At 33.1% G+C, this 25,717-nt stretch overlaps 5 protein-coding genes and 1 long non-coding RNA gene across 7 annotated transcripts; 3 read left to right on the top strand and 3 right to left on the bottom strand.

Moving 5' to 3' along the window:
• Window positions 1–1,327: 1,327 nt before the first annotated feature.
• LOC126674720 (uncharacterized) lies at window positions 1,328–5,134 on the top strand. Its single transcript, XM_056105117.1, has 11 exons — window positions 1,328–1,413; window positions 1,761–2,605; window positions 2,780–3,163; window positions 3,268–3,431; window positions 3,514–3,571; window positions 3,662–3,874; window positions 3,976–4,113; window positions 4,189–4,430; window positions 4,536–4,632; window positions 4,780–4,922; window positions 5,023–5,134. The coding sequence occupies exons 2-11, from the start codon at window positions 1,928–1,930 to the stop codon at window positions 5,132–5,134; spliced, it is 2,229 nt and encodes a 742-aa protein (XP_055961092.1). The 5' UTR covers window positions 1,328–1,413; window positions 1,761–1,927.
• LOC126671207 (uncharacterized) lies at window positions 4,786–5,564 on the top strand. The gene is made up of 2 exons (XM_050364946.2): window positions 4,786–5,298; window positions 5,377–5,564. Exons 1-2 carry the CDS (start codon window positions 5,150–5,152, stop codon window positions 5,543–5,545), a joined length of 318 nt encoding a protein of 105 aa, XP_050220903.1. The 5' UTR covers window positions 4,786–5,149; the 3' UTR covers window positions 5,546–5,564.
• Window positions 5,565–6,055: 491 nt separating this feature from the next.
• On the bottom strand, window positions 6,056–6,908 carry LOC126673029 (uncharacterized). The gene is made up of 2 exons (XM_050366980.1): window positions 6,606–6,908; window positions 6,056–6,484 (listed from the first exon to the last, which is right to left on the bottom strand). Exons 1-2 carry the CDS (start codon window positions 6,906–6,908, stop codon window positions 6,056–6,058), a joined length of 732 nt encoding a protein of 243 aa, XP_050222937.1.
• LOC126675066 (uncharacterized) lies at window positions 6,389–8,899 on the bottom strand. Its single transcript, XM_050369641.2, has 4 exons — window positions 8,328–8,899; window positions 7,492–8,065; window positions 6,606–7,219; window positions 6,389–6,484 (listed from the first exon to the last, which is right to left on the bottom strand). Exons 1-2 carry the CDS (start codon window positions 8,805–8,807, stop codon window positions 7,589–7,591), a joined length of 957 nt encoding a protein of 318 aa, XP_050225598.1. The 5' UTR covers window positions 8,808–8,899; the 3' UTR covers window positions 6,389–6,484; window positions 6,606–7,219; window positions 7,492–7,588.
• Window positions 8,900–10,639: 1,740 nt separating this feature from the next.
• Window positions 10,640–14,623, top strand: LOC126673699 (multiple organellar RNA editing factor 8, chloroplastic/mitochondrial). Its single transcript, XM_050367932.2, has 4 exons — window positions 10,640–11,144; window positions 12,720–12,817; window positions 12,912–12,977; window positions 13,704–14,623. Exons 1-4 carry the CDS (start codon window positions 10,753–10,755, stop codon window positions 14,393–14,395), a joined length of 1,248 nt encoding a protein of 415 aa, XP_050223889.1. The 5' UTR covers window positions 10,640–10,752; the 3' UTR covers window positions 14,396–14,623.
• A 7,888-nt stretch (window positions 14,624–22,511) lies between these two features.
• On the bottom strand, window positions 22,512–25,311 carry LOC126674548 (uncharacterized). 2 transcript variants are annotated; one of them, XR_007639558.2, is made up of 4 exons: window positions 25,130–25,311; window positions 24,937–25,023; window positions 23,992–24,078; window positions 22,512–22,734 (listed from the first exon to the last, which is right to left on the bottom strand). It is a non-coding gene; the product is annotated as an uncharacterized LOC126674548 (long non-coding RNA). The 2 variants fall into 2 exon arrangements; XR_008790430.1 differs by lacking the exon at window positions 22,512–22,734 and having other exon boundaries at window positions 23,831–24,078.
• Between the last annotated feature and the right edge of the window lie 406 nt (window positions 25,312–25,717).

Below are 25,717 nucleotides of genomic sequence, written 5' to 3'. Positions count from 1 at the left end.
TCTAAGATTGACTCTAGACTCGAGACTCGACACATTGAACTCTTACTAATCGTCGTGCTTCTCACGCATATCCCATTAAACGATATCAAACTCGTTTACGGATCGCAAATTACTTCCAATTCAATCTTCTTATAACCTCATTAGGTTAACTACTATTCGATTTCCGATTCAATACGCGTAATTAATTCAATCGAGGTACGAAGAGTCAGGGTGCGAGAATCGAAGGGTGCACGCCCGTGCAGGGAGGTACACGTTCGTGTACCATATGATGGTACACGTTCGTGTACTTTAGTACACGTTCGTGTACCATATGATGGTACACGTTCGTGTACCTCAAGTACACGTTCGTGTACCACAGTACACGATCGTGTACAGTCGTGCACGATCCCCCGGAATCGATTTCCGGGGTTTCCGACCTGCTATATACGTAAAAACGCTCCAAACTCAGCCAAAACGCGTATTCTAAGCTCAAAACGCTATATATCAATCCTATACTCGATAAAACGATAAAATCGTTTCGTGGCCTAAAACTTTGAATCGATATAACTTAAAATATATTCGTTTAAACGGTAAAACGTCAACCTTACCGTGATTACCCGTCGAAATACGATCGTTTGGAGTTATAGAACGTCGGAAATGGGCGAGAAACGAAGATCGAGCGACGGAACGGCGTTATCTCCATTTTCCTCTCGCTCTCTCTTTTTGATTCCACTGCTCCCATTTCTGGACAATCCTTCGTCTGGAAGGTTTCATATCTTTTGGCTAAATGTCACTTTTAGTCCTTAAACTCTTTAACTTAAACCAATTCTCTATTAAACTTTCTATTTTAACTTAACAATTACTTATTTACTTTAACTCAATTACGTACGTATTATTTATACCTAAATAAATAATACGACTCCAAAATTATTATTTTCTATTAATAATCTTTTAATCGCTATTTTCTGGCTTAATTGGCTAATTTACACTTTAGCCCTTAAACTTTCAAAATTTACAATTTAGTCCTAAACACATCCGCGTCCAAATTTTAAAAGGTCTCCAATTGACCCGAAACGTTTATCACAAATACTATAAAATATTTCGCGGACCTTGGCGAACTAATTCTTATCTCGGGATTTATAATTTATTTTTTATTAATTTTCTAACCCTTTTCCTTTAATCCCAATAATCCGTTCAATAAAAATTACTTTAAATTCCCGATATCATTAAATTAAATCCCTCTTGACTTAATTTATCAAAATTCACGACACGTGGCACGACTTAATTATTCTAAAATATTTGGGGTATTACAGGTTGTTTCTGAAGAATCTGATAATGAACCTTATTCAGATACTGAAAAAAAATGTTCGTCATAGAAGACCAAATCGAAGACGCTTATTTGCTCATAAAGATGTTCCTTCAAGTAATAATAAGGTAACTAACTGTTTTTATTATGATATTCCTTATTTTTCTATGTTGATATTATGGTTTTAAATTATAATTAGGTGATTTTAAAACTGTTTGAAATTATATGAATATGTTTGCAACTATATGAAACTGTTTGCAACTGTATTAATCTGATTTAGCAACTGTTTGAAATTGTCCTAAAAACAGGATAACCTGTATCAGCAATTATATAATGTTGTCAACTTTAATTGAAACTGTTTTAATTTGTAATTGAAACTGTTTTATCAACCTTAAATGATATAATTGCTATTTATGTATTGTTATTTATTATAATGTATATTGTTTTTTAATTATGCTTTGTTGTTAATTTTCAGAATTTTGACTTTGTGGTTGATCCAAGGAAGCACTTTTTTGGAAAAGTCAATGTTCCATATTCATTTTCTGTTTGTGCAAATATTAGGAGAATTCTATCGAAGGATCAGTTTGTCAAGCTTAAGGATAATTGCTTTGGTATTTTTTTTTTGATTTTGATAGCGCTCTTATGCAACATCAGTTGATACATTCTTTGATGTTAAGGGAGGTTTATTTTTCAGATGATAAAGAGTTGTGGTTTGATATTTGTAGTAGGAAAATGAGATTTAGTATGTATGAGTTTGTTATTCTTACTGGATTGTGTTGTTTCGGGGATGAATCTGATTATGCTGAATTCTGCCATTCTAGTAGTTTTTGTGATAAATATTTCAAAGATGAATCTAAGGTTAGTAGAAGAGTTATTGAGAAAAAGTTTATGTCTCGTTGTTGGGAAAATGATAATGAGGACGCTGTGAAGTTTGCTAAGATATATTTGATTCAGTGTCTTCTATTATCTACTCATCCTGAAACTAGAGTTGAGATGAAGCTTGTACATTTGATTGACTGTGAGAGATTTGATGAATTTCCTTGGGGCAGATATATCTTTGAAAAAACAGTAGGTGCTTTAAAGCATAAGCTAGTTGGTGTGAGTTCAGAGGATTACCAAAACAACGGTTATTTTTACAGATTAAGCGGATTTCCGTATATTATTCAGATATGGTTTTATGAGTGCTTGGTTCGTGTACCCGACTTTCTTGTCAAGTTAACCAAATCTGAAGTGTCTCCTCGTATGCTACGTTGGAAACCAAATGACGTATCGGACTTAAAGGATGTGGACTACAAACTTTTCAAAGATAGCATGATGAAGGTAATTATTCTGATATCATATTCATTTTATTTTAAATATATGTGGTCTTTGTATACTTTATAAAGCTTTTAATTAGTAGTTGCAATAACAGTTGCAAAGGGTTGTAAACTGTTTCATTTTGTATTTATCTGATTTAAACTTCTATTTTTTATAATTGGTTGTTTGTTATTTTAGGTTTCAATGAAGAACATAGAAGCTACTGAAGATGAAGTATCGGGTTTAGATTTTGGTGGGTTAGGTCCTCAACCTGATGAGAATGAATTAGGTTTTAACGACTCAGTTGCTGCCAAAAATGTTATTGGTGAGGAGAATGTCGATGGAGGTGGTGGTGTTCCTATTCATAATCTTGTGCAGTCATTATGTTCAAAGTTTTTTAAGGACTTTAAAGCTGATATTGTTCGCGATTTGAAGGCGTATGTGGACAGTAAATTTGAAGTTTTAAAGAAAGATATTTCATCGCTTGAGAAAAGAGTTGATTTAATTGAAAATTTAAAGTTTCAAACGGAGGATGATGAGAAGACTGAATCTGATGATGATACGATATTTGTGTTGAAAAAGGTATATTTTATACTTTTAGTTATATTTTCATTTTATTTTTTTATGAATATTGATTTTTTTACTGATTTTTTTTTTTCATTTATTTATTTATTTATTTTTTAAAGAAAAATGATACAAAAGAGCATGTTGAAGTTACTGAATTTAATAAGGAAGCTGATATTCAAGATGATGTACAAATCGAGAAGAACTCTCGTGATGGTTTAGCTGATATGAGCAATGAGAAGGTAAATTTTATATTTAATACTTTTATAAACTGTTGTATTCATTTGTATTCATTTATATAAACTGTTTTAAACTAATTCTTTTTTTTGTTTTTAGCATGACAATGATGAAACTACTCATGATGCTAGTGATCTTAATTTCCCTAATACTTACGAGAAAGAAATTGATTCTATTACTCATGAGATGGTAAGAATTTATATACCTTGTCGGTGCATTTTATTATTGTTTTAAAAAAATGTTTTAAACTTTTTTATTTTTATTTTTGATTTATGCAAGATTAATGATCAAAGTGAAGCTGTTGGTGATGTAAATGAGAGTACTGTTGCTGTTGTTCTAGAAAAAGTTAATGATCAAACTGATGTTATCGGTGTTGAAAATGAGAGTACTATTGATGAGGCTCTAGAAAAAGAGAATGTTCAAACTGATTCTCTTGGTGTTGTTAATGAGAGTACTGTTGATGTGGCTCTAGAAAAAGTGAATGTTCTAGAGGTACAATAGTTATTCTTAACTTTTTTTAAACAGTTATAATTTGTTATATCTACTGTTATATACTCTTATAAACTATTTTATTTTGTTTGTTCTATTCTAAGGGCGATAATGCGTCGGAAAAACCTCTTCCCGCTACATCTTCTTTTCTGGAAAATCTTGATGGAAAATACATTGATGCTGCTGTAACTGCAGCTGAATTACAAAATTTAGTTGATACAGCATCATATGTACCTAAAAAGGTATGTTCTTTAACTTTTTCTTTGAATATGCCAATATTTATTTTATTAACTTATTATTTTGTTTAAATTTTGCAGGTTACAAAATATCAACGCAAGAGAAAGGTTAATCCTTCAAGTGTGCTGAAATCTCCATTCAAATGTTTTGATACACCTGAAAAAATTAAGAATATGGGCAATGTATTTAGAGATCATTGTCCACTAACTGTTGAAAATGTTGGAGAGAAGCATAATCTTGATTGGGAGGCGGAGTTTTACAATTGGGTAGAGATTGACATCGTTGATTTGCCGACTAAGAACGTAAAGGGAAAAAAGAAAAGGTAATCTACTATTATTACTATTATATTTTTAATTTTATTTTATTTAACAATTTTTAATATTTATTATTATGTTTACTGCAATGAATTGTATAAATTGAAATCAAGAAAGTTGGTTCCAACTATGTCTCTTGGTGGCGAATGCGTTTCAAAGAAGGATTTCTTTTACAAACTCTCTGAAAGTGGTTGCTATTTGGAGTCTGATGTAAGTATCTTTAATTAATTTGAAACTGTATTTTATGTTTATATACTATTATAAACTGTTATATTCTCTAATAGATTATCTTATAAACTGTTATAACTATTTTAGACATTTTTTATGCTATTAATTTTCTGTTTGTTTTTTTCATAGCATATTGATATTCTCTTTGGATATTTGCGGAAGAAATGTTCTATATTATGGAATGGCTATACTGTCCTTGGCATCGCCTTTGACGCATTTGTTCAAGCAACATATAAATCTTTGTTGGAGGGCAAGGAAATAGGGGATTGGATGTACCATGACACTATGTTTAATATAATTCTAGGAGAGGAAGGATATTATCCAATCGCTTGGTGTGATAAGAAGAACGTTATTTTTGCTATTCATTTAAAGGTTGATGGAAAGGAGTAAGATCATTTTATTCTGGCGAGAATGGACTTTGACCACCGTTGCTTCTACGTCTACAATTCCTTATCCTCTGATTTCTACAATTGTATTGCTATGACAGTGGTGCGCGGTTATGCAACAGTTTTGCCTTTTTTTCCTAGACGAGGTTGGATTTTATGAACGGAATGATATTGATTTTAATTCTGAGGCTTATGTCGGTAAGGGGCGTACTGAACCTTTTCGTGTTGCTCTTGTTGTGAACATGCCTCAACAAAGTAAAGGGTATGTTTCTTAACTGTTTTCATTTTCATTATTTAACAATTATGTTTTCTTATTTTTTTTTATTTTTTCATTTTTTAGAGATTGTGGAGTTTTCATCACAACTTTTGCTGAATATCTTATCGAAGGACGAGATATTAGTGCTGATTTAGTGAAGATTGAAAATATTGATAGTTACCGGAGAAGATATGCTACAAATTTATACATGTATGGTTTGTGGAAGAATTTTAGTGGTTATGTGTCTGAGTAGTTCATTTTAGAATACTCTGGTTGCTATTGTTTTGTTTGTTGAACTATTGTTTTTAGTTTTATATGACAATATGTAATTTTCATATTTTTGTATTGTTTGACTTTGTATCTTTCTATCTGTTATTACATTTGACTATTCTAGTGGAAGTTGTTTTTTGTAAACCGTATGCAACTGTTATATAGACATTTATATTTCATTTTAAACTGACTTATATACTATTGCAAACTGTATATAACATTTTTTAAAATAGTTACAAACTGTATATAATAGTTTATAAACATTTTTCATTTTGATTTGTTCCATAAAGTCTTATATGTTTTTGAAACGATTTGAAACTGCTTTATATACTGTTATATACAGTTTGCAACTGATCTAAAAATTATTTTATATAAAGAGACGGATTGTAACTTTTTTCAATGCTATTATGTAAATTGTCTTACAATGAATTCAATAAGAAAAAAATTATTTAAAACTGTTCAAAAATATTAAAAAATACAAACAAGAATTGTATCAATTTTTTGGAGGATTTCTACATGTCTTCTTATTATGACCATATTTTTCACATCTTCCACATCTATTTTTGCTTGACTTTTCATTTGGTCCTTTGATCCTTTGTTTTCTTGGTCTACCTGCTTTAACCTTTCCCTTTGGTGTTAGAACAACTTGATTTTTTATTTCTATTGGAATATCCCATGATTCTTCGTTTGCAATTGGATAGACTATGTCTTCATAAGCAGCTAGCATTTCGTTCTTTGTGTAATACTTTGAGCAGTATTCATAAGGATCCTGATGCATGTCATTAAAAACAGCTAAAGCATGTATGCACGGTATTATATCCAATTGAAACCTTTTGCATGTACAAGTTCTTTCCATAATATTGACTGTGTTTGTTTTGTCACCATTACTAACTTTGAATATTTCATCACTTGTTTGCTCCACCTACAAAGAAAAGTAAAAAAATTATAATTTACACTGTTTGAAACTGTAATAGAAATTGTTATAAAATCTGTTTGATAAGGTTAGAAACTGTTTGCAACGTTTATAACTGGTAATAACTAACCTCTAGTTTAATGCAGTTTATGAAGCTCTCCCTCAAACTTTCTTCATGTTTAGGCATCAGTGTTGTAATTGTACATCTTGCCAAATGTCTGTTTTTATAACTCCATCTCTGAGTTAAGCTTCTCAAGTATTCAAATAACATTGAGACAGGTAGCTCTCTTGCTTTGTTGATGGCGGCATTCAATGATTCAGCTGTGTTTGATGTCATGATATTGAATCTATTATGGACTGATTTTGATAATGCCCATTTTTCATATCCCACATCTTCAAGATAAGGTTTTACTCGGCTGTCCAAAGCATCCATTTCTGCAATTTGGTAGTTAAATTATGTTTCTGTGTAGGCCTTAGCAGCAGCTAGAAATATGTCCTTTATTTCCTTTTGCTTTCTTTTAAATTTTACCTTCAAATTGTTAAGCAAATGGAAAATACATACCCCATGTTTAACTTCTTCACCATACACATCTGTTATTGCATTTTTTATGCTTTCATGTCGGTCAGAAATTATGCACATTCCTTCTCTCACACCGTAAACTTCCATCATACTTTCAAAAAACCAATTCCATGAATTGTTATTCTCAGAGTCTTTCACTGCATAGGCAAGAGGGAAAATTTTTCCTGTATACAATATAAAATTAATTAATATATTAACTTTATAAAATACAAAATAATCATAAATATGTTGAAAGAATATAAAATTGAAACGGTTTGCAACGGTTTTATACTATAGGTGATACAGTTGTAAACTGTATTAAAGACTATTAAAAATTAAAAAAAACTTATATGAAACGGTTTGCAATAGTTTTTTACTTTATCTGCAACTGTTGTAAACTGTATTTATGAATGTTTCATAATCAAAAAATTTATATTCAAAAAATTTAAAATCTTACCAGCTGAATCATGGGTCGAAGCCGCAAGTAGTGTTCCACCATATGGACCTTTTAAGAATGTTCCATCCACTACAACAATAGGCATGCAATGTTTCCATCATTTTATTGATGCATTGAGTGCCATGAATGCATATAGAAAAGCAGAATCTTCATCAGTTTCTAATTTTACATAGGATCCGGGGTTTGTTGTTTTTACCATGTGTAAATAACTTGGAAGTTGCACAAATGATTCTTTTGGTGTTCCTCTTATTAGATCAATAGCTTTTCCTCTACATCTCCAAGCTCTCCAATAGTCCATATCAACACTGTAGTCATTTTTCATGTCCCGCCTAATGTCATTTGGTGTATAAATCGTCTTCACATCAATGAACTTATGTTTTATAATATTTGCAATGACGGTTGAACTAGCTTGACATTGACTGCCCATTCTTTTTTCCAAACGGCAAGTATGAATATCAACAAATTTGCGGATCACAAATGCTTTTGTGTAACCAATCTTTGAAGCGTATAGATTCCATTGACATTCTTCATCAACACATTTTAACCTGTATTGCCTTGTGCATGATCTGATTACCTGTTATAAACCATGTTGTACACCATTAGAAACTGTATATGAAACGAACTTTTAAACTGTATGCATGTGTTGTAAACGGTTGAATACAGTTTAGGAAGTACAAAACAATTGAAACTGTTATATAAACACTTCGAAACTATATTTGAAAATGTACTACACGGTTATAAACTAAAAAGGATATTGGTTTATAAACTGTTAGAAACTGTTGTAAACTGTTAAAGAAACAGTAGTAATAAAAAGTAATCTAATAAATTATATGTACCTTGAATTGAAAATGTTTTGATAGTGCATAGAGGCTTATTTCACTCTTCAATGAATTTTTATCCCTGTACTTTTTCCCAATTTCGATATCCCTTGAACCTTGAACAAATTCTTGGAAGTCTTCCTCAAGATATGTCTCTCCAATATCAGATAAAAGATTTGCATATTCAATCATATTCATGCTATTCTCTGATGTCTCTCTTAATGCTGAAGATTCTCCTTCCATAGACAACATGTTATTTTGTAAAACCAATTCCATGTTATCTTGGTTTACAGTTGCATTTGATGTCTCACTAGAATAGACTCTTTTCCTCTTTTTCTCTAATGTTACACATATTCTATATTTTGTAATGTCATTATCTTTTCTCTTAAGCTCTTTGTAGAATGTAAGACTTGCATCATCTTCAATACTTATTGGAGGACAATCATCACTGATTTTGTACTTAATAACTAATTTATTTTGTTTAAGCTGAATCTTCATTTCAGTAGAGATTATATCAACAAGATTTGTGAAGTTACAATTCTTTGGTAATATGATTTCAGATACTCTATAATTTGAATAAGATGAATTATCTTCCCATGAGCCATCATATTGTAATAAAATCTGTAAATCTTCCATTCCTGAAGTAAAAATTAAAGTAGTAAATAATTTAGATACTGTTATAAACTGTACTATACTTTATTTTATATAATTATAAACTGTTTTGTTTAGTTTTTAAATTATTGCAACTGTTATCAACTATTGTAAACACATATAAAATAAAACAGAAAATGTATGAATCTGATAATATAAAAAAATTAAAATAATTAGAAAATCAAAATTATACTGATTAAAACTAATGTCAACTATTGTAAACACATGTAAACTTACATTTAAACTAATGTTAAACAATATATCAACTAACATTTAAACTAATGTCAATCAACATTTAAACTAATGTCAACATTTAAACCTACAATAGATATATTTTCATGTAAAATAAGATTTAAACTAATGTCAACTATTGTAAACACATGTAAATGACATATGCAACTGCTTTAAACTTTAAAATATAGAAAAATATTTGATATAAAATTAAATTTTATTTAGAAATTAGGTTTATACACATTGAAACTGTTATAATTTATTTGATACTCTTAGAAACTGTACTATACTTTATTTTATATAATTATAAACTGTTTTATTTAATTTTTAGATTATTGCACCTGTTATCAACTATTGTAAACACATATAAAATAAAACAGAAAATGTATGAATCTGATAACATAAAAAAATCTAAATAATTAGAAAATCAAAATTATACTGATTAAAACTAATGTCAACTATTGTAAACACATGTAAACTTACATTTAAACTAATGTTAAACAATATATCAACTAACATTTAAACTAATGTCAATCAACATTTAAACTAATGTCAACATTTAAACCTACAATAGATATATTTTCATGTAAAATAAGATTTAAACTAATGTCAACTGTTGTCAACAAATGTAAATGACATATGCAACTGCTTTAAACTTTAAAATAATTAAAAATATTTGATATAAAATTAAATTTTATTCAGAAATTAGGTTTATACACATTGAAACTGTTATAATTCATTTGATACTATTAGAAACTGTACTATACTTTATTTTATATAATAATAAACTGTTTTGTTTAGTTTTTACCGTTTGCAACAGATCTATACGTTTTTAATTTAGATCAGTTTTAATGAAACATATCATTGAAGCTGTTATCAACTGTTGTAAAAACATATAAACTAAAATAGAAATTATATGAATCTGATAATATAAAAAACGATAAAAAAATAAACGAATGAAACAGTTTGCAACTGTAATATAAATTTTATTACGTTTTAAACTAGATAAAATGTTCGAAAAATCTCTGAAACCTAATTAAACATACTAAAACTGTAAAACAATTCGATTGAACAAATTTTTACCGTTTTTTGCTGAATTCGCAGTTATTGATGATCGTAATGAATGAATTTGAATAATGTAGCAGTATATCGAGTGAATCTGACAGAATATTGAAGAGAGAATTCGTGATTTTGAGATCTGAAAAAGAGAAGAAAAGATGAGCTGAAAGTTTTGAGGAGGAAGAAGAAGTTTGTTACAATGAAAACACGTGGAGTATTATTTAGGTATAAAAACAAATAAATCAGGGTATAAAAGTAATTGGTTGAGGCGGTTAGGTATGAAAGTTAAGTCCACAAATTGCGGTAGGTATTTGCTATTATTTTACTTATTTATGTAATTCCCTAATTTTCTCATTTTTTTAAGTAATTAGGCCTTTTCTAAAATTGAAGGGGTTTATCTTCGACCTTTATCTTACATCCTACATATCCGTAAACCCTAGACCCTCATTCCCTCACAGTTTCCTCATAAACACATCTCTCCATTTTGCTCTATCCACCCGTCATGGCTACACAGATCATCTCCCGCTCGTTCCTTCACAAACCCACTATCTTCTCCCTCCTCAGTCGCTCCTTTACAACACAAACACCTACGCCAATCATTTCTCGCTCTCTCGCTCTCATCCGTTACCTCCGCCCTCTCTCCGCCGCTGGCGCCCATTTTCCTCTATCTTCCTCTTCTATCACCACCACCCGCTCCTTATCGACCCGTGCTACGAGGTCTTCTCTTAATGATCCTTCTCCTAATTGGTCTAATAGGCCGCCCAAAGAAACAATTTTGCTGGACGGCTGTGATTTTGAGCACTGGCTTGTTGTTATGGAACCTCCTGAGGGTGATCCTACCAGAGATGAGATTATTGATAGCTATATCAAAACCCTAGCTGCTGTTGTTGGCAGGCATGATTTTTTATTTAATTATTTAATATTCTTTTAGTAAATTTGCAATCTTTTTGTTATAGATATACCCATTTAGCTTATTTTTTTTGGGTGCTTTTTAATTGATTGATTGATGTTCTTTAGATTAGTCTGATGCAACTGTCTATTTGTTATAGGTGGTTCTCTTTTTATTAGGGGGGTTTTGCATATTAAATCCCGATGTTTTAATTTAATTTAATTGTATTTTTTAAATTTTGCATCGCATATTCTAACCTTGTAATTTTTTGGCATTCTGTAGCCTATAGCCCTTTTTTGTTTTGTTTCATACATAACACCGCCTTTTTGTACACATTTCATAGTTTTATATTTGGTGAAAATGACTATAGGCTACAGCATGCGAAAAACATTGAAAGGTTAGAATGTGCGATTTAAAAGTTAAAGAATGAGATTAAATTGCTAAAAAATGGAACATAGTGATTTAAAATGCAAATGACCCTTTTTATTATTATCATTAGTTAAATGTTCAATTATCTGTTGCCTATTGGGTGTTTTAGGTTTTACTTTACCATTGATGTCATTTTCCTCTATATGATTATATGGGCATGTATCTGTTCTCATCCTTTTTGTTGGTTTCGGATTGGAATTAACATGAATAAAAGTCATAAAGTTTAAATTAATTGTGGTTATGATTCTTTCTTGTTGGTTAAGTGTTCCTTTTGATAATGAAAATCTTTTAGCAAAGATGAGTTGCAGTGTTGTCAGTGGCAGATATGTTCTTTCCGTGGTGATTTGGTTTAAATAATGATTTACAACATTGTATTCGTACATAGCATCAAAATTGATGTATGCTTCATGAGAAAAATCACTTTAAAGTACATAATTGCATTTGATCATCAGTCTTCATTGCTGCTAATCTTTCCAGCATGATCATACCATTTGTCTAATTCCTGCCTGCTCCTTGAATAGCTTTTTTTAATAGCTTGTCTCCCTCTGCTATGGCGTCTGTTTTGTAGTGTGCAAATTCTGCTCTACCTTTTGCTGCTTGTATTTCTTCCAAAAACGTTATCCTTTTTAAAGTTTAATTACTGAGAGTTTCAAATGATCAAAGATAATATAGCCCGAGAACTTTCAAACTGATATTTTCCCACTAGTATGATTTTTGTCTATTGTTGTAGTCTTTTATTTTTATCTGATGAATAAAATTCAACTCCACTCTGTTGTATTCTAGGCTGGTCATTACTTTTTCTTGTCTACTGCTTCAGTGGATGATCTAATTGTTGCTTACCATATTCAAAAGTAGTGACTATGCCCTTTAGTTACTAAAAGCAGCTTCAGTTTGACATTCGGATCCATATTAAGCTTTGTTTTTTAATTTTTTCTGTAATTAATTCCCATTTCAAACGGCCAGAGAATCTGTTCAGTTACACAAGACCTATGATCTTTATATGCATAATTGCACCTGTAGTTTGGTCATTCTACTTTTTATGGCATACCTCTGTTTTATCAGTGCATGCTTGATAGCAGTTTGTTCCATAAGAAGAAATTTTGAACTGTAGGTGTTATAAGATTCTTACAAAAAATTTGTTCTAACAACAGTGAGGAAGAAGCGAGGATGAAACTCTACTCAGTTTCAACTAGATGCTACTTTGCATTTGGAGCTCTCGTGTCAGAAGAGCTCTCATACAAAATAAAAGGTATATCTAGCTTCAAATGCATAAGTTTGTGCTAATCACGGTTTGTAAAGTCAGTCTTGTGTTTGACGATTTTGTTTTGCTTCTTTTCCCCCAGAATTGCCCAGGGTTCGCTGGGTCCTTCCTGATTCATACTTGGATGTTAAGAACAAAAATTATGGAGGTGAGATTTCTAGTTATTCATTGTCTTGAACATAGTAATTTTGCTGATTATATTGGAGTCCTAATATGTCTTGGACTTGATAAAAATTTAAAAGAACAGTTTTGTTTTTAAACTTTTTTAAGAATCTTATCAAGGATCCCTATTTTCATGTTTTCCTGGCCTTGTTATAATAACACTCTTGACAATCACTGCACTTAGATATATTTTGTTATTTGGTTTTACTGAACTTTAAAACAGTCTTGTATTCACATTATGCAATTAATACTCTTTAAAGGCTTACAGTCCTGAAACTGTAAAGCAAGTGCAAATTTTTGCAAGAAGGCTTTGTGAGGCCTTTCATTGAATGAGTGTTCTTTATTGTTGGAGAGTTAGCTTTGCAGTCTTGTCAAAATTGGTGATTGGTGCTAGAGGAACATCATGCCATTAAATAATTATCATGCAATGAACAATATCATTTCTCCTTTACATTAATCCACGACTCTCATGTAGGTCGTAATTGTATGATGTTTAAGGTGTCTAGTTCCCCAATCCGCAATGAGGCTTGCACAACAACTTGCATTTTGACCCGCTATACAATTTAAATCTAGTGCTTGTTTTCTTTTTCTTTTTTTGGTTGAACTGAATATTTTTGGTTAGTGTTTATGCGATTGTGTACAGTTTTGGTTCATTACTAGCTACAAGCTCTGGTTCATACATGAAATGAGTTTTAAATTGTATCTTCTGTAGGGGAACCATTCATTGATGGGAAAGCTGTTCCATATGATCCCAAGTACCATGAGGAATGGATAAGAAACAATGCAAGGGCAAATGAGAGAAACAGACGCAATGATAGGCCTCGTAACTTTGATAGGTCAAGAAATTATGACAGGAAGAGGGAAGGCATGCAGAGCCGAGATTTCCAGAATACTGCTCCACCAATGGGTAATCAAAGCTTGCAGAACCCTCAATCCAACATGGCTATGCCTAATCAGGGCATGCAGAATTTTCCATCTAACATGGCTGGAATGCCACAGAGCAACATGGGTGGACCAGGTGGGCCACCTCCGCCGCCTCCTAACAACTATATGGGTGGACCACCACCTCCACCGCCAAGCAACTTTATGGGAGGACCACCACCTCCACCGCCGAACAACTTTAGGGGTGGACCTCCACCCCCACCGCAGAACAACTTCATGGGGGGACCCCCACCGCCAAACAACTATATGGGCCGTCCACAGAACATGGGAGGAATGCCACAAAACATGGGTAGCATGCCTCCGAACAACGGTGGAGGAATGCCGCCAAATGCAGGATGGTCCAATAACATGGGAGGGAATATGCAGCATAACTATCAGAATGTACCGAGTAATGAAGGCATGTCTCGCCAAGGTGCTCCATCAAACTACCCCAACTATAATTCAAACAGGGATTCAGCATGATCTCAAAAGCCACTAAGCATGCACTGTAGATATCCAATGAGGATTTAATTGAGTTTTCATAAAAGGCTAATGTTCATTTTTCTTATGATATGGTTTTGCAAGGTACTCTGTATTTGCATATTTGCTTGACATGTGCACATTTTCAAGCATAGAATCCAATCTGTAGTGTCCTGTGGCAATCTGCCTACTTTTTTTTTATGTTAGAAAAAGTACTTTTAAGTGATAGAATTGATAAGTATTGCCCTATTTTTATAAACTAGCGTTAGACCTGTGCGTTGTACAATATTTATTTAAAATTTTCAAATTTTTACTAATAATTTTAAAAATTAGGAGATTTTTTTAAAATTTGATAGTATTTTGTTTTATTAAATACATAAAAGATGGAAGGTTAATTATCAAAAAGAACACTTAGTTCATCTCTTCATTAAGTTTCTAAATATTCAAAAAAGAATGTAAAAATTATTATTAATTTTTTTTAACAACGATGAATATGATTCATTGATTTGAAATCGACTCGGAGAGTCTCACATCTAGCCACTAGGGGTGTGTACGGATCCTGGATATCTCCGAAGCCGAACCGAAAACCGGATCGAAAATATCCAGGACCGAAAAATATCCGTTAACCATTGACTTTCCCCGAACCGAACTGTACTGAAATTTTAATTGGTACGGTTCTAGATCTTTTATAAATAACCGTACCGAGAACCGTACCGAACCGAAGTACCGAACTTATACCCAAAGAAACGAAATTATATATTATATATATATGTATATATGTATAGTAATTCTATTTTTAATTTGATTATTATATTCGTATTGATTTTGAATTACTAAACATTAAATTTGTTTTATAAAATTATATAAACTTGTCAAATATTTAATAATTATTAAAAAATTTAAAAAAAAATGATATGAACAATTTACATATTCATTGTTTTCTATTATTGACGAAATTACATAGTTTTATCAAAAATAATATAGTTTAGACTTGAGAATAGATAAAAATATCCTTATTAAATAATCAAAAATTTAATATTAAATCGAACGATAATATATATGTTGTGTCCTTTTATTTTATTGATGATTATTTATTTGTGATAGTTGAAAATATAAAAAAGAATGAATGAGTAGCTAATTAATTTTAAAATTTAAAATAATATATTATAATATAATAGAGATCATATTTTAAATAAAACAATATCTATGGTTCTAGTGATATCCGTACCGAACCATTAGAACCGAATTCCCGTACCGAACTGTACCGAAAAATAAAATCTCCGAATCGAACCGAACCGATTATTGGTACGGATCCGGAGATCCAATTTTCGATATCCCCGACTTTTGGTTTGGTTCCGGAGATTTGTCAATCCCCGGATTCCCCTGAACCGTGCTCACTCTTACTAGCCACACCATTTGTGCTAGTGAATTACAACAAAAGTTAAAATCTCTAAGGGCTTTTTTGGCTAACATATTCGCCACCCAATTATATGCACGTCTAACAAACTGAAACGAATGAGGTCAAGAATTAGCCAACATGGCTCTGCAATCCTCAATAACAACTTCACAAGAAGAGTCAACCTTCGTTCCCAAAGACATGGCTTCCACAATACCCTTCGCGTCCCCTTCAAAAATTACCTCAGGTAGTCTAAGCTGATTGGCTAGCCGAATAGTATCTCCCATGGCCATTGCCTCCACAAGAGCTGGTGAGGTGACATTCTGGTACTTATTCGAGAGAGTATGGATTACTTTCCCCATATGGTCTCTGACTACACATGCACCCACCCCTGTTGAAAGTTCCGACTTGAAAGCCCTGTCAAAATTAATTTTGAGACAGTTAAAAGGAGGAGGGGTCCAATCTGCCGAAGCTGTAGCTGTAACTTGATTCTCATGAGGATGCTCGCTCCTCGGTAGCTGAAGACTCAATTCTGCTCGTTTGGCTTCCGTCTGAAGATTTACCGATGCTGAAATAACATTGCTGGGTTCGTCAAACTCATTTCTGAAAATGAAACCGTTACGGGATCGCCATAAGGACCACATAGTCCACACCACCTTCGACAACAATTCCAATTTCGACGGTACAGATTGCTGGGACTGATCCAGCGCAACCCAAACACCCGGAAGGCAGTCCTGATCCTGGATAACGTCCAGGATTCCCAAGTTCGTTCCAATCCACACAGATTCAGCAAAAGGGCAGTTAAAGAACAGGTGTAGCAGGGTTTCTTCCGTGTTGCAACGAGGGCAGAGTTTCTCTCTAACCTGGATTCTCTTGTGGCTATTGTAGTTTGTTGGTAAACCATCGTTCAAAGCCTTCCATATGAAGGTTTTCAGGTTTGGCGTTAACTGCAGTCGCCAAATATCTTTCCAAGCAATTTCCTTTGTGTACCTGCGGATACCCTCATTCCTTCTTGTTAAAAGGGCTCTTGAATGTGCTACATGGTAGGCTGACCCCACATTAAACCCTCCATTTTTATTGAAGTGCCAAACCAACTTCTCCTCTTGTCCCGTCGTGCTCAGAGGTAGACTCAAGATAGATTCGGCTTCTATTTGATTAAAGGTTCCTCTAACCAAATCAATGTTCCAAGAGTTTGTAGCTTCTATCACTAGATCAGAGACTGTGTAATGTGCTGAGGAACAGCCGTGTTCGTACTCACCTTGAACTCCGGGTTGACCGGTACCCACGGATCCTCACTAATGTTGATGTTTTTGCCTGTTCTGACTTGCCATCTGATTCCATAATTCAGAACTTTCCTCCCCTGCAGAATGCTTTTCCAGGCCCAAGATGCATTGGAATGAGCGGTCGCCTCAAGGAACGAGTTATGAGGGAAGTATTTACCACGCATAACTCTTGAAACGAGAGATTCCGGCTGCGATAGAAGTCTCCACCTTTGTTTCGCTAGGAGCGCTAAGTTGAATTGTTCTAAATCTCAAAAGCCCATACCTCATTCACTTTTGGGCATACACATGGATTCCACGAGATCCAGTGAAGCTTCCGTTCAGATTTTCTTTGCCCCCACCAGAAATTGGCGATGACTTTATTGATTTCTTTATGGACTGATTTTGGGAGGAGGAAGCACGACATGGAGAGTACCAGGACAGCTAGCGCGACGCTTTTAATTAAAACCTCCCTACCTCCGTAAGACAGCAGATTACCTTGCCATCCCGCTACCTTGCGTCGCACCTTTAAGCAGATTTCACTAAAGGTTTCTCTCTTCGACTTATTGATGAGAGCCGGAAGACCCAAATACTTATCCTCCCCACCACTATTCCTCACACGTAAAATCGCTGCAACTTGTCCTCTCACCGCCATAGGAGTATTTCTGCCAAACATTATTGAAGATTTATCAACGTTAATTTGTTGTCCCGATGCAGTACAGTAAACCTGGAGGATGTCTTTAATACACTCAGCTTGAGCACAGTTCGCTTGGAAAAACAAAAGTGAATCGTCCGCGAAAAGCAAATGTGAAATCGTAGGGCTGTGCCTAGCAATCTGGATGCCGGTAATCTGATTTCGCGATTCGGCAGTTGACAGAAGGGAGGAGAAACTCTCTGCGCACAGCAAAAAAAGAAAGAGAGACAGCGGGTCTCCTTGGTGAAGACCTCTAGACGGCTTGATGAACCCATGAGAATTCCCATTAAACTTTAGTGAGTAAGAAATTGTCGAAATACAACACATAATCCATTTGTTCCAACGATAATGAAAACCCATCTTCTGCATCACTCGTTTAACAAAATTCCACTCGATCCTTTCGTAAGCTTTACTCATATCTAATTTAAGGGCCAATTCGAACTTCGAAACACCTTTCCTTGTTTTTAAGTGATGAGTTAATTCGTGTGCAAGAAGAATGTTGTCTGGAAATGTTTCCCCCCTTAACAAATGCGCTTTGATTTTCGCTGATAATCGATGCCATAAAGGGTTGCAGTCTATTGGTCAAAATACGGGAGATTATTTTGTAGAATACCGGGCAAAGACTAATGGGTCTCAAATCGGACATAGAGGTCGGAGTGTTAATCTTCGGGATTAAGGTAATCGTTGTGTGGTTCAGACCCCTTGGAAGCCTACTACCATCAAAAAACTCCCTTACTGCCTTGCATATGTCATCCTTAATGGTGTTCCAATGAGATTGAAAGAACAACCCTGTCATCCCATCTTGCCCCGGCGCCTTGTTTGGATGTATTTCGAAGGCTACCTTCCTTATTTGAGCATCTGAGAATGGTCTTGTAAGGGAGGTGTTCATTCTAGGCGTTACCCGATTAAGAATACCACTAGTTGCTTCATTAATCCCCGTAGGATTTGTTGTAGTGTAAATATCTCTAAAGTAATCTAGAGAAATATTCACAATTTGATCCTGCTCTCTACATAACTGCCATGTGTTGTTCCTGAGTTGCGCTATATTGTTCTTTCGTCGTCGTTGGATAACCTTTGAATGGAAAAAGGCGGTGTTTCCATCTCCCCACTTCAAACAATTGACTCTAGCCTTTTGGTGCCAATATTGCTCCTCCCTGACAATTTCTCTCGTTAAAGATTCCTCCGCTTCCTTTATCTTGCCCGAATTTTGGGCAGAAGCCCCCTTGGTGCAGGCTGATCAGCTCTGCATTGAGTTCTTTAATGTTCTGATTCGCATTCAATTTCTGAGATTTTTCCCATCTGGACAGCCCAAAACGACATGCCTTAATTTTGCGATGAACATCGTCCAAACTAGACTGCCCTGCTTCCATCGTCGGACATAGCCCTTCCTCCACCCAGCTCTCCTGCACAATAAAGACTGCCTCCTGATTATTGGCCCATCGTTGGTCAAAAGAAAATGCACCCCGTCTGTGTTGCTTCTTAGGGGAAGAGTCAAGGAGCATTGGCCTGTGATCATACCCTAGCTCGTCCAGGTGCGCAACAAATCCACTTGGGTAAGCATTAAGTCAATCCATGGAAGCAACCACTCTGTCGAGTCGCATCTGGATATTGGCGTTACCTACCCGTCGATTATTCCACGTGAATGGGTGACCAGTACAGCCCAAGTCTATCAAATTTGCATTAAGGAAAAATTCATTAAGCTCTTCCATTCTTCTGATACTATACAGCATACCCCCTTGTTTCTCTTCATTCGTACCCACACAATTGAAGTCTCCTCCCATTATGATTAGTCCGGTTAAGGAAGTGACACAGTTATGTAGGAAAGCAAACTGTTGTAAGCGAGTTACACAAGACACATCGAGATACACCCCAACGAAATTCCATATTTCATTATCTTCACTGTTAACAACAGTACAATGAAAAAAAATTATGTTGAGCAATAACAGAGACAATACAATCCGCTTGCCAAGCAAGCGCTAAACCGCCCGAACTACCGACTGATTCTACTGAAACAAAGTTCCTAAAACCTGCTTTCCTAAGATAAGACTGGACCTTGATAGATTTTTTTTTCGTTTCGGAGAGAAAAACGACCTTCGGGGAATAGGATTTACACATCCTTTTCAGATGGTGGGTGGTCAGGGGGTTCCCCATATCTTGACAGTTCCACAGCAAAAGCTTCATATTTCCTTTTGGAGTACCCTTGAGGCTGGTACTCTCCGCCATTTTGGATTTTTGGGTAACACACCGTTTCTTGGAAGTCATAGCCTGGTCTTTCTCCCTACTGCTTTTACAATTACCTCCAGTAACCTCCTCCGTCTCACCTACCGCTGGTTGTGGTTGAAGAGGAGGCCCTTGAATGACCTGAGGAGATTGATGTTGCCGCTGTCTTGCAACTGCTTTGACCCTGGCACGTCCCGGTTGCTGCCTCCGAACAGACGGGGGAGTTGTCATTGAGCATGGAAGCTTTCTACCCATAGTTGGAACTTTCACATCTTCCAAAAACCCTAATGCTGGGACAGTGTCCACTGCCGGAGGCACTGGTAGTTGGTTGCCAGCTCCCTCCAGAGGCCCTTCCTGGATGAGATTCAAAACTCTCACAATCAACATCATATTTGTTTTTTGCTATTGCAAACTAATTGGTTTAGTGGGGTGGGGTGTTCGCTAGAAATATATAGGATGTGAAATAATGAATGTATTAAATTTTGTAACTGATATATAAATTTCAAATTTTGATAAGTAATTTGATTTGGATTGACCCAAATGAAAGGTCACTTTAAACATAATGGACTTAGTAGGTGTTTTGTCCACAATAAATTAATGATTGCTTTAATTCTAAATTGTTATCAAAATTTAATATATGTAATATATTTATTAGCTATTTAATTTAAATCACAAACCATGGAGATAACTTTTTAAATCTCTCCATATAAAATTAGAAACCATTTTTTAATATTTTTGTTAGCAATTTAATATTGGAATTGTTACCTTAATAACTGTTAACTTATCATAAATACATTTTTTTATTAGACATTTTTGTTAATAGCATCTTATTTTTATTTTTGATATTATTACCATAGAAAAATTAATCAAACTTGATTTGATTCCCATTTAATGTGATTGATTGTCTTTTTCTATAGCAAAACATTATTAAAAATATTAAAATTATTGTGAGAATTAAAAAATAAAAATAAGTGTATTTTTTAACATTTTTATTATCAATTTAATATTGGCATTGTTATCTTAGTCATTGTTAACTTACCAAATAAACTAAAATAGTAATTGATTTTTTTTTTTGCAATAATTGATCCTTAACTTTTATTAGTTCGCACACAAATGTAAGATACATATAGTTATCAATAAGATACAAAAAGTAATAATTTATGTAGTATAAAAAAGTTATAGAAAATGTAAAGTTGTGATTAAATTGAAAATATAGTAGTAGTTCTTAAATTCTAATTATGCATATTAAAATTCTAATTTAAAGAAATTATTTTTTTATATGCCATGCTCCAATAGGTTCTCTAATATTAGCTTTTTAATTTATTTTATTTTTATAAATAATAATAATTATATTAATAACAATAATGTAGTTAATTCTCTAATATTTACTTTTTATTTTATTTTATGTTTATAAATAGTAATAATATATATTAAATATTAATAATTGTAATTTATTTTTACTTTTAATGTATTATTTATTTATTTATTAAGTTTTCATATTGATATGCTAAAAATAAAATTTTATGTACAATGTAATACCACTTTATGATAAACATATAGTATAAATATTAGGCATCACAACTTCAAAAAAATTTAAAACATCTAAAATTGTAAGAAACATAAGAACATAACATTTGTGTTTATTTATTGAAAATTAGCTGTTTTATCATTGCAAATTTAAAACATGAAATTTAAAAGTTTTTATTGTTTAATTATTGTGTTAAAATATTTTGCTAATAACTATTTCATCTGCTAATTGTAATATTAGGTCATGTAAAAATATTAAGATAATAATTTATAATAATTGTTAGCCATTCAATCCAAACCACAAACTATGAAAGTAAATTTTAAAACCATTCACTTTAAAAGCACTAAGAGATTCCTAATTTTTTTGTTAATAATATTTTTATTGATGTGGTTATTTATTGTTACCTTACCCCATAATTGGGGCTTAAAAACTGATTTCTATACAAAAAAATTAGGAAACAAAAAAATATAATCAAAGAAGGAAAGAAGTCATTAGTATGTTTTAAAATTCCCAAAATTTAAATGGAAATGCTAATATATTATCAAAGAAAGAAATAAGTTATTGACGATGTTTTTAAAAATAAATTACACAAAATTTAAAATAAATTATTTGAGTTTTTTGCTAAATCAAATCACCAAAATGTAAATGGAATGGCTTAATTGTTTATTAACATTTATTTAGAGATTATTGGCATATTATCATAAGTAATAACTATATCAAATAAAGAAATAAAATTATGAGTATACTTTTAAAAGAGCAGAATGTCAGTTAAAAAAATCCGCTTTATAAATATTTTATACAATTATATATTAAATATCAAATTTTACATTTTTTATAATAAAAATATTACTAATATAAATATTTTGCGGAGAATGCATGTGACTTGACCTTATGTATTTTTCTTTTCAGTTCACGACTGGGATGAACATATTGAGCTGTGCTGTCACGACCCAAATTTATGAGTCGCGACCGGCGCTAGGGAATGGAAGTGGTAGCTCCGAAATCCGTAGCAAGCCTAAAAACTTGTAAATTTTTCGCAAATCAAATCATATTTAACATATCAAAATACATGTGACCCCATTTTACAAAAGCATCAGAGTTAAAATGCGTTATACAAATACATAGACAAAACATCTAGACTACTGCGGACCGCTAGAATGAAAACCTTCTTTTACTTCTTGTGCAAATGACTTCCGAGAATTAAAATTTCAGAAGCTTGACTCTTCAAATCATATCATACTATCTCTGAAAAATGGGAGGAGCAACGGGGCCAGTATAAAACTGAGTGAGTTCACCAAATTACAAGCAATATCACATAAAGGGTTAAAACCGTTGAAAATCCATTTTATATATAGAAAATACTCATTTGAAATCATATTGCATACCCTGTTTACTTTCCTTCATAACTCTTTGTTTATTTCATAAACTTATAGTTTATACGTATTTGACATTTTTGATTTCTTATTATGGTATTGATATTTTTCTTTCTTGTTTTGTTGCAATAATTTTTGATCGAATCTTAAATCTTAGGTTATATCATCATGATTCTAAATCGAATTAAATCACTGGCAAGTCTCTTGTGACTTGATCCTTATGGCTGGGTCCCGAGATAGTTCAACCGAGTTACCTTCAATCATGTGGCACAATCCCGAGATAATTCAACCGAGTTACTCATGCCACTACTTAATCCCAAGTTGTGAGTCCCGAGATAGTTCAACCGAGTTACTCACCGGACACAGGTCCCGAGATAGTTCAACCGAGTTACCTTCGTGTCTGCATTCGGACTCTGCACCATGCAAGTCTTTTGAACTTAACTGTCGATTCATATAATTCCTATTGACATTTAATAGGAGTGTTTGTTCACGTTATGTCTCGATCTTGTTTCGTATTGATTCTCGATGTATCGCACTTATTTTTTTATTTCGTATGAGTTCCGAGGACTATCATCGAGAATGGATGAGATACAGGTCCCGGGATAATTCTACCGAGTTCCACCTTATATCTCAGTTCTTATTATTGAATATGTCAGAGTACACTTTTCTTATCTCATGTATTTATCATTTCGATGATTTATGTTGGGTATTTTTTTTATCTTTTGTGGACCATGACATGCACAATACAACCTAAGAGCATACATTTATAACACACGCACAATAGGGTATTCATTATAATTAAAATTACGTATAGGAACGTACTATATTTCATTATAAGTATATGAATAATAGTACATATAGGAATGTACTATACTTTTCTCGTATATTATTTGATATTTGACTTCGTATTATATTGTTTTACCCTTCCCCCGGTACTTTAACATTCGTGATCTGTTCATATAACCATGTTATTATTTAAAACAACATAATTCATAAGCAATTGTTTTCAAAACATACATACATAATACATTTTAAATCATACATTTCAAATATATAAATACTCATATAGCCTTTCGTATGAAAATACGCGGCTTTATGAATATTGACGAATAATTTAAAGTGTACTCACCACTTGTTTATCCATTTACTCTAATCCAGCAAAACGTTAATCTCGATCCATAAATTCCGCGCCTCATCGGTATTCGCGTCGTCAGGTCTACGCAATTATGATAATAGCATGAATTAATAATATTCAAGCTATAACTACTTTAATTATAAAGTTGGATTTCTAGCCAACTTCGGCTATTAAAAACGTATACTTAAAATAGTCCGACCTCTAAACAAAATTGACATTCCTATAGTTTGAAATGTCTTCTACAATATTCATTTAGGTCTCGAACTAAAACTAGCACCCGAAGGTGTCTGAATCTAGCTCCTAAGTTATTACATAGTGATGTCCTAAAACTGCAGAACTGCTCTGCGTAACAAACTGTTCTGCCTCATATGACTATGTTAGAGGCAGAATCAGGAAAAACGCAAAGGTAAACATTTGTAGAGGACACATTCAAGTTTCTGTACAATCAAACAGAACTCGATTTGGAGTTATAAAACTCCAGATATAGCCCTCGTAACATGATTGTTCTGCAGAACAGTTTTCTGCAAAACGTCAACTTAGTTTACGTAACTCATTACGCATCGAGACCTATAAAATCTATCGATTACATGCTTCTATCAGCAACACATGCAGCCCCTTGCACACATCCGAACATACACAATCCATTGGCATAGCATAGCTCAATTTCATTTAGACATGAGTTGCACACTTTGGTTGAATCATCAATTCATTTTCATTCAACACTATCTATCAAAACCAACTACAATTCAGCTCTAATCACTCTTAATTTCAAACCTTAAAACCATCAACTCATCTCATACCATAAACCTAACATAATGGTTGAAACCCTAAGTCCTTATTCATGTCAAAATTTCATCCATAAACAATCATAACAACATCATTTCTCATTAAAACCGAAATCAATACCTCAAACCCTAACTTAGAGAATGAGTTCCTTACCCTGAAATGATGATCTGGATAAGTATATAATTCCCCGCTTGTTCCGTTGCCGTAAGAATCGTCCAATTCCGATATCAAACGAAGAACCTACAAGATTTTTAAGATTTTTGCATCAAAATCCATCACTTGCTAATTATCAATCATGAACAGCCCTTAACACCAGAAAACTCTCACTGGAAATACTCATCCTTACCTTTATTTGAAGCCATGAATCAGTAGGTATCGTTTTTCCCGTTCCGTTGCCGCAAGAATTGCTTAAATCGGATCAAAAACGAAACTTTGGCAAGATTTTGAAATTTTTGCAAGCCCTAGGATGAAGATGATGATCTTCAAGAGTTTACTTTGCTGGAAATGACTTCTATTCTGATCTAAAATCATATGAACTTGATATTTATATTATTGGCAAAGTATCTCTTTTGGTCCTTGAAGTTGCCACCTCCTTTCTCTTCACTTTCTAACTTGTCTTTCGTCCAATTTAGTCCACCGAACACGAAACCTTTTAGGTCCGATTAATTTCACATTATTTACTTCCAAATAAATAATATTAGTCTCGTATCTTATAGTATCACTTTCCAAAAATTTATTTTGGCAATTTTGGCCAAAAACGCTCAAATTTCCATTTTGAGCTAACTTGCACTTTTTCGTCCAATCTTCATTTTATTGACTATTGATAACAACTTTATCGATATTATTTTCTTATATTGAGAAAATAGAGTAAAACACAATTTTCTCCGAAAGTTTGTGGTTAAAAGTCCACTTTAGTCCTTAAAGTGGCTAATTT

Source organism: Mercurialis annua, linkage group LG3, assembly GCF_937616625.2.
Source record: "Mercurialis annua linkage group LG3, ddMerAnnu1.2, whole genome shotgun sequence".
Classification (NCBI taxonomy): domain Eukaryota; kingdom Viridiplantae; phylum Streptophyta; class Magnoliopsida; order Malpighiales; family Euphorbiaceae; genus Mercurialis; species Mercurialis annua.
Note: the sequence above shows the minus strand (reverse complement) of the source record. Positions and strands in the feature narration are given on the sequence as shown.